The sequence below is a fragment of the Otolemur garnettii genome, unplaced genomic scaffold, assembly GCF_000181295.1.
Source record: "Otolemur garnettii isolate 467f Iridium unplaced genomic scaffold, OtoGar3 scaffold00156, whole genome shotgun sequence".
Lineage (NCBI taxonomy): Eukaryota > Metazoa > Chordata > Mammalia > Primates > Galagidae > Otolemur > Otolemur garnettii.
Window position 1 is genome coordinate 1,941,349 of NW_003852551.1, and position 9,058 is coordinate 1,950,406.

The window sequence follows — 9,058 nt, forward strand, 5'->3', positions numbered from 1 at the left end:
GAGACCATTTCATTTTGTTTATCTCACTGTTCCCCACACATGTTTAAACCTGAAACCCTTTCTTGGCTGAGTTCTGGCTAGCCTCTTGCAGAGCTAATGTCTCAAAATACACAATTGTGGAACACGGCCCAAACTTTTGTCTTCCCAGATTGCTCAGTAGCTCATTTGCATTCTCAGAGCCCAAAACTGCAAAATTCTTGAGGCCTCAAGAGTCTTGCTTGGCCAGCCTAGGCCAAGGAGGAAGCTGTGCATAAGCTCGGGGCAGTGCCAGTAGGTTCTACCCCATCCCAGCACACCGCTAACCAACACCTTGGCCGAGGGGTCCAGGCAATTGAAATCTCTTCTGAAGCAGGAGGTGGAAGGTCTGACTCAGGCCTTCCGATTGGCTCTTCCCCCAGATACGAAACTGGGTCCCGAGGCCTTCTGGTTTAACTCCGGCAGAGAGGCGGTGGCCACCCAACTGAGCGAGAGCTACTATATCCTCCGGCCCGAGGTGGTGGAGAGCTACATGTACCTGTGGCGGCAGACCCATGACCCCATCTACAGGAAGTGGGGCTGGGAAGTAGTGATGGTGAGTGGGCCCTGGGGCTGGGCAACCAGGTCCCCTGAGAAATCACAGACAGGGCCCAACCCCACTAGCTTGGGTATGAAGAGTAAGGTGAAGCCAGGGTGACCTCTGGGGTAAGGTTCAGGGTGCAAAGGGTCAGGTGGTGGTTGCAAAGCCAAAGGTCCCAGCTGAGCAGTGTTCTGAGTGCCATGGTCTGGGAGCCTGAGCCCAGGACTCAGCAGGCAGAGGGGGCCAACAGCTGGGCAGCTGCCTAAAATAACGTGTGGCCACCACAGTACCCCCAGATGCCTTCCCAACTTGAGGCCTAGACAGATCACTTGGAATTTCTCTCTAGCCAGCAGCTTGCCCTCACCTCCTTCCTCCTCCCGTGGCCAGCCTAGCTTCAGGAGCCCCTGTGCCCCAACCCAGGCTGTACTAGCTCTCACAGCCCACCATCCCCTCAGCCCCCAACACTTCACTAGAAAACTCATGGCCCTCTTTGGGGTAGGTGTCAAAGGCAGGTGTGGGGATTCTAGAAGGGTCCTTGATAGATGCTGAGCCTTTGCTCCATGCTCTGTGCACATTCTGAGGCTGACAAAGGCACCTCCTGCTCTGGGAAACACAGGCTATCCCAGGGAGCCGCACGCCAAGAGTATCAAGCCCAACAGGGCATAGGGGCTGCTCAGATTCACCGGCGAGGCTGTTAGCAGTCTGCCACCTCCCTGAGGTCCCAGTTCTTACCCTTCAAAGGCCAAGGGGTTTGTACTCCTGTGCCAGACCCCTTACTGCAGTGGTTCTCAACCTGTGGGTCGCAACCCCTTTGTAACAATGAAAATATATCCTGCATATCAGATATTTACATTAGGATTCGTAACAGTAGCAAAATTACAGTTATGAAGTAGCAACAAAAATAATCTTATGGTTGGGGGTCCCCACAACATGAGGAACTGTATTAAAGGGTCATTAGGAGACATTAGGAAGGTTGAGAACCACTGCCTTAGTGGGTAATAAAACTGCATCTCTATGCAAAAGGCAGACAGCTGGTGGCCCACATTCCTTGGGCCCAGGATCCGTGGCTCCAGAGAATCCTTGAGGGTGTGGAGCCCACTCCCCTAGTCCCAGGCTCACTAGGGGCCTTCCTCCGTTCTGTCCACTACTTAGAAGCCTCCTCTAAGTCCCAGCCTGGTGAAGCACTCAAAGAAGTTGCCCCCTCCATACTAAGTTCTCAGAGGTGAGTGGAGAGACAGGTGGCTGAGCCTGGAAGGGACAGTTTGGGCCTCTGTTCCCACAAATGCTAGGGTCCCTAGCTGTGAGGTCAGGAGGCCTGTCTGGTTTTGACCTCTGGCCTGCTAGGCGGGCACATGTCTTGGGGGGTCTTTTCTCTCCCTGCTAAGGCTGCCTACCTTTCCTTCAGGCCTTGGAGAAATACTGTCGGACAGAAGCCGGCTTCTCTGGGATCCAAGATGTGTACAGTAGCTCTCCCAACCACGACAACAAGCAGCAGAGCTTCTTTCTAGCGGAGACACTAAAGTGAGTTGGGACCTGGTCAGTGTTCTTTCCAGAAAGGGCAGAGTGTGGGGTCAGAGGGTAAGGGTGGGGCACAGGTCTGCAGTCCATCCCCTCAGCTACAGTTAGGTTCTGCAATCACAGGATAGGAACTCAAGAGGGACAGAGGGCTTAGGATCCAGAGGGTTACACCCCAGGGCTGAGCCTTGAGCCACGCCAATGTCTCCACTCAGCGAGGAGGCTGGGCTGGAATCCAGTCCCGCTGAGTATGAACTTTGTGACAGTGCTGTTTACCTAAGTTCTCTGAAACTGTGTCCTCACCTGCAAAATGGGAACAGTGATCATGGTGATAGTTTCCCTCCCGGGGCCCAGCAGTGTTGCTGCTGCATCCCTCCCTCACTTTCTTGGGGTGGGAATTGGCTACCCCACTTCCTGGCTATTCCCCCAAGCAAGCCCTTTGTGCTTTAACCCTTTAGGATGGGTTGGAATGGTTTGTTCCTTTCAGTAAAAGAAGAAGGGAAGGGAGGGAGGAAGGGAGGAATCCCTATGGCCTGGATGCTGGGGTTCCAGAGTCAAAAATCCTGTTCGTGTTAGTGCTGTAACACGCACTGGGCCAGAAAAGTCTCCTGGAGGGACTCATGCAGTCACGCTGCAAAGAAGGAGAACGTAGGTCCTGGCAGGGCTCACACATAGGGCCAGGCAGGTGAAGTGGGCTGCATGTGCAGACTGGGGACGAGCCAGGTAAAATCAGATCCCTCTGACCTGAAAGCTCAAGGCCTTCTTCATCTGCAGTGTCCTTCCCCAGGAGTCCTCCAAGCAGTCTTGGGGTCTAAGTCTCCCTGTTTTAGCTACAGGCCCATCACAGAGGCCCTGAAATGCATCCCCATGGTCCACCCTTCTTCCCCAGGATACTGACAGGCTGTCTTGCTTCCCTGCCCTGCCTGGAGTACAGGTATCTCTATCTTCTGTTCTCTGAAGATGACGTGCTCTCCCTGGAAGACTGGGTGTTCAACACTGAGGCCCACCCGCTCCCTGTGAACCACTCAGACAGCTCTGGCAGGACACAGGGTAGGCAGTGACCCCATCTCCCTGCCGCCACAGGGATGCCTTGTCTTTTGGGGATTTGGGACTGTCACACAGTTCAAAGGGATTGGGAACATAGGTCCCATCTCGGGTAGACCCCGAGCAGATGTGTCAGACAAGCAACTTTTCCTCTGTGAGGAGTCTGGACTTGGAGATGCAGCAGTGTCAGATAAGGGCCATGGTCACAATAGGCCCAGACATTCCTTCTACAGAGAATTTTATGAAGCCCACTCAACTTGCCATTCCAGGGCCAAAGGACCGGAGGTTTGCATATCTACCCACATATTTGATTTGCTTCCTTTTGTTTGGGGGGGTTTTGTTTTTGCTTGATTTTGCCTTTTCTCTACAACTGAGTTTTGTCATAATTATTTAGTTTTCAAAATCATGTGCTTTCTAAAACAGTGTTATCCTAATAAATACACCCACCAAATCTTGACCCCATTATCTATATTTTAAATGCCTTTTGCCCCACATTTACTCCATGTCCAGCTATGTGTTATTTACCTTTTAATTTGAGGAGGGGGTCCCTTTTGATTTGGGCCTACGTGTTACAAATCACTAGTGCTATTTTCATTATTGTAATGGAGAAATCTGTGAACTAGAATAAAAGAATTTATTGAATAAGAAACATGATTGGGCTCATTGCATATCAGTGACTCCAGGGAAAATCATTGCAATGTTACCATCGGAAAGAATAATCTACCCACAGTTGATTTAAGGTAAGACTTAGCACATAATTTCAACTTCTATTATGTGGGTCATTAGGAAAGTTTTGGGATACACAAAAATCAAGAAACGTCAAATCTGTGCAGACAATTTGAAACAAATGAAGCCACACCAATAAGCCAAGCAGAAAGGACACTGTCAACTGTGTTTCTTGAAAGTGAAATAATAGACCAGGTCACAGTCTGTGTCAAAATTTTTGGACTGACCCACATATCTTCCCTTAAATTGGTCCTAACATATCCAGGAAGTATGTGGCCCATCCTTCAGGTGGAGTTCGTATTTATATTGAAGTTGAGATTTGCAAGAAGCCCAGTGAAGAACAGCAACTGGTGTTCTGGTGACACAGCCAGGAAAAGGCAGAGCCGAGCCTGGCTCCTGCAGTCCGCAGGCCACCTAGCCGCGTGCGCATCTGCTCCATCAGTCAGCAGATACTTGGTAAGTGCCTGCAGTGGGCCAGACACCAGGCTGGAGGCGAGGGCCACAGCTGAGAGGGGGACAGACAGAAGCCTGAAGTGGGTGGGGAGAGGCAGGTCCTATGTAAACTGACAGCTAAGTGCAGTGGCTGCACCGTGTAGGAAATGCCACAAAGGAGACAAATGGCGCTGAGGCAGGAATGGCCAGGGCCTGCTTCAGGAGGTCAAGGAGGATCTCTCTGGACAGGTGACTGTCAAGCCAAGACCAAGGAGGTAAAAAGGAGCAGAAGACCGTGCCTCCCCAGCGTGGACCCCCATCCGGCCTCCAGGGCCCACTGCCTGCTTCTCCAGGGCCCCCGCACTGAGGCAGAGCTGCCCCTCCCTACACCCCCAGCGTGTTTGCGGCTTGTCCCCACAGCTGAAACCACAGGGGAATGTTGAGCCCTTCCTTGTGCTCAGCTGCCAGGTTTGGGCTCTGTTCATAAACTTTAGTCCAGGTCAGCTGACCCGGCTTTGACTCCTTGCTGTGTGAACCCAGGCAGGTCACCTCACCTCTCTGGGCTCTTACTTTCTATCAGCAGAGGGAGAACCTCCACCTCACAGGGTGGCCGGGAGAGTAAGTGGATGATGTTGCTGGGGCCCTGGGCACGGGAAGCACTTCCTCCTTGTTTGGGAGACTCAGACACCCCCAGAATGTTCTGGAGCAGAGGTGTTGGTAAGCAGCCCCAAGGCAGGAACCATCGTGTAAACAAGTGGCTGAGTTCTTGATGGACAGCATGAAAGTGGGAATCCTGTGACCTACGTGCACTTAGTTTTAAAAAAGGAAAACTCCCTATGCAAACATTGTAGGAAGATCAGGAAGTGAAGGTAAAATCATCCGCCATCTTCCTTTCCAGAACAGTTACATTTTCTTGTAGGCCCTTTTCTATGAATATATAGAAAATGTATTATGCAAACATGGCATCACACCACACATACTGTTTTCTTAAAACCCGCTTTCTCACTTACATGCATGTTGTGGACCTCTTTCCACGTCGGCAAGTACACACTTATCGTTGTACCCACTTTCGCAGCCTTCCATCCTGCGCTTTAGCACACTTGTTGATGTAAGCCGTATGGCTAGGCATTTTGGTTTGTGTCCATTTGGGATTTTTTTTTTTTTTTGAGACAGAGTCTCACTTTGTCGCCCTCAGTAGAGTGCTGTGGCATCACAGCTTACAGCAACATCCAACTCTTTTGGTCTTAAGCAGTTCTCTTGCCTCAGCCTCCCGAGTAGCTGGGACTATAGGCGCCTGCCCCAACACCTATTTTTTGTTGCAGTTTGGCTGGGGCCAGGTTTGAACCCACCACCCTCAGTATATGGGCCGGCACCCTATCTGCTGAGCCACAGGCGCCACCCTCCATTTGGGATCTTAATTACAAATAATAGAAACCAGGCTGGCCTCCATGGCTCATGCCTGTAATTCTAGCCCTCTGGGAGGCTAATCTGGGTAGATAGCCTGAGCTCAGGAGTTTGAGACCAGAATGAGCAAGAGTGAGACCCCATCTCTACTAAGGATAGAAAAACTAGCCAAGTGTTGTGGCAGGTGCCTGTAGTTCCAGGTTCTTGGGAGGCTGAGGCAGGAGGATCTCCTGAGCCCAGGAGTTTGAGGTTGCTGTGAGCTATGATGACGCCAAGGCAGTCCACCCAGGGCAACAGAGTGAGACTCTGTCTCAAAAAATAAAATAAAATAATAGAAACCAATTCTGTCAATTTAAGAAAAAAAGAATTTATTGATATATGGTGGTATAACTTATAGCAGTGATTCTCAACCTTCCCAATGCCACAGTGTATTTTCATTGTCAAAAAGGGTTTGCGACCCACAGATTGAGAACCACTGGCTTATAGAATCTCAGGAAAGAATAAACAGCCAGCTCTTAAGAAAGAGGATTTAGCCGGTGATCCTGGAAGAATCAGGGTCAGCCTTCCCACAGGCCCTGCCTTCTGGACAGCTGAATCCAGATGTTTCTAGATCCTACTGTGTCTCCTTTCCCTTTGGCCTGGCCTGGGTCACATGTCCACCTTAGCCAAGAGCAGGACTAGGCATCATGACTGACAGATCCACAAAGACCCCATGCAATGGGCAACTGGCTGTTCTCTGAATAAAAAAAAAAAAAATGAGGTTTGTTACCAAAATAAGGGATCTGTAGGCTGAGTAGGCAAAACAGCAGGGCTGTTTATAGTTAGCTGTGAATTTGTTCAGTATTACAGAGTTATGAAAAGCACACTTAACCATTCCTCCTTTGTCCCTTGTCCAATTATTTCCTTAGAATCAGCTCCTAGAATGTCTGTCTCAAAGCCACTTTGCAGTTCCCCACGGCCCCGGGGTCCCCCGCTGGGCCCATGTCACTGTCCCCCTCCCCTCTCCCCAGCATCCCTATCCTCTACTTTATCGCTAGGAGGAAATTGTAAAAAACGAATATTTTAAAATTTATCCTCCAGCAGGGCTCTTGCAGGTGGAAAAATATCATCCTTTTGGCAACTTAACTCCATTCCAGGGATAAAAATAAGTAAGACCCAAGGTAGGCTAAGAGGAGACAGGAATTAAAGGATGAGTCATTCTCACTAGAGGTAGGAGAGAGCTTAGCAAGCCACAGACTCCCGGCACCTTTCCCTGCAGCAGCCTCCCCTCCCCAGCTGGGGGTCAGCAGGTGGCTGCCAGGCCCTTTTAAGCTTCATCTTCACTCTCCCTGAGCGTGGAACCACCCCATGCACCTGTTTCCTTCATAGACAGGCGTGATGCTGGTTCCTTCCCAGAAAGCCTCATCAACACCTGGCTCCAGGCACTGAGACCTGTGGAACATCACGCCCCAGAGAAAGGGATGACGCCACCTTTTTCTACGCGCCTCCCTGCCTCCCTTTAAGTGATTGTCTGTTTGTTCAGACCGGCCAAATGCAGTGTGAAGAAAAAACCAAAGAGGAAAATGTTCTAAAGGCAGCATCCCTGAGATCCAAGAAGCGATCCTTGATTGTGTTTCCTTTGCTTTGGGGAGGGTGAGCCCATTGTGATTTGAGAAGGTGCTGGAGATGGAGAATGGGCCAGCTCCCTCCAGCTGTCCCCTAGGGTCTGTCTTTGGAAGGATAGTCATTGGTGGTCATTGATCACGTGGCACAGAGATGCTCAGCCCTCCATGACTAACACTTAATCATGACAGTGAAGGGGGGAGGTGATGCTGTATTTTAGATCTGAAAATATGTTTGGTTTCCTATATTTGGAGCAGTATTTTGTTCCTGCTCGGCCTGTCTCTTAAGTCAGAGCTTCTCAAACTTGAATGTGCACAGGAATCATCTGGGGATCTTGTTAAAATACAGGTTCATATTCAGTGGATCTGGCATGGAGCCCGAGGTTCCACTTTTCTAACAAGCTCCCGGGAGATGCTGATGCTGCTGGTCCTGGGGCCACATTTTGAGTAGCAGCCAGGCCTCGGTGGCCACTCCTTTGGCGTCTTCCTTTTGTTTGCATCCCTGGAGCTGTAACTGCTCCAGAGCAGCATCGGGGGCTCCACTGTTGGGGTGGCATCTGTAAGTATCTTAACTGCAGAGGGGCGTATTTTGAAACAGGTGTGTCTATTACCTGTGCCAAAGGCTCTCCTCCTTTAGGACAGTCAGGGTAAAACCGGAGCAGGCTGCTTGGTGGCTTAACACAATGCTGTCCAGGAGGGTGGCTGCATGTGGATCTTGAACACTTAAAAGGTGGCAAGTGTGGTGAAGGAACTGAATTTTAAATTTTATTTCATTTTAATTAAATTTAAATAGTTATGTATAGTTACTGGCTATTGGATTTATTTTTTAAAAGAGATAGGGTCTCATTCTGTCACCTAGGCTATAGTGCAGTGGCCCAGTCTTAGCTCACTGTAACCTCAAACTGTGATCCTCCTGCCTCAGCCTCCCAGGTAGCTGGGACCATAGGCATGTGCCACCACACCTGTCTCATGTTCTAATTTTTTGTAGAGATGGGGTCTGTGTTGCCCAGGCCAGTCTCAAACTTCTGAGCTCAAGAAATCCTCCCACCTTACCCTCCAAAAGTGCTGGGATTTACAGATATGAGCCACCACACCCAGCCCTGGCTGTAGTTTGGGATCACTCAGTATCAGAACTTAGAAAGTGAGCACCCTGCTCATGCTTTGCTGGACCCACTACCACCTGCATCTTAGTACATCTTAGCCCAAAATATATTGTTTGGGGACTCAAGGATTCCCTCGAACATACCGGGTTATTTTTATATTCATTCCAGCCTCTGTTTTCTGCCCAAGCCTCTGGTTTTTGTTTTGTTTTTTCTCACTCATTTATCTGTAGTGAGGGGTGTACTAGGTCAGATGGAAGCCAAGAAAAGCAGAATGACAGACAGGAGACAGCACAGCCTTTGAAACCAGATGAACTTGTGTTCAGCTCTGTCCTGCCCTTTCCCCAGGCTGTGTGGCCTTAAGCAAGCCCCTTAACTTCTCTGAGCCTCTGCTTCCCCATCCCAAGAAAAGGAGAATGGTTTTAAGCATTAAGCAGGGGGCCCCGCCCCCACGTAGGAACTCAATACATAGTAGCGATGATTGTTATTGTTACTATGTGAACCTCTTTGTAAACTATAAAACCCTGCGTAAATGCAAGGCAAAACGCTGCTGTCAAAAATTCTTCTTTTAAAACAAAATGCTCTGCAACTTGGAGGAAACTGCATCAACCAGGCCCAAGAGACAAACTGAACTCTCCAAGCAATAAATCTGAACGTTTTTTGCTTTTCCCATTGAGCAA

The 9,058-nt window shown here is 49.7% G+C and overlaps 2 protein-coding genes across 2 annotated transcripts in view; both read left to right on the top strand.

Annotated features, from left to right (window-relative positions):
* Positions 1–3,764, top strand: part of MAN1C1 (mannosidase alpha class 1C member 1) — a 146,864-nt gene extending 143,100 nt beyond the window's left edge. The window contains exons 9-11 of the mRNA XM_023519098.1: positions 275–571; positions 1,962–2,077; positions 3,006–3,764. Coding sequence (XP_023374866.1) covers positions 275–571; positions 1,962–2,077; positions 3,006–3,132 — 540 coding nt within the window. The 3' untranslated portion in view covers positions 3,133–3,764. The remainder of the gene's footprint in view (positions 1–274; positions 572–1,961; positions 2,078–3,005) is intronic.
* Positions 3,765–4,040: 276 nt separating this feature from the next.
* Positions 4,041–9,058, top strand: part of SELENON (selenoprotein N) — a 30,146-nt gene continuing 25,128 nt past the window's right edge. The window contains exon 1 of the mRNA XM_023519094.1: positions 4,041–4,297. Within this exon, the coding sequence (XP_023374862.1) occupies positions 4,112–4,297 (186 nt within the window). The 5' untranslated portion in view covers positions 4,041–4,111. The remainder of the gene's footprint in view (positions 4,298–9,058) is intronic.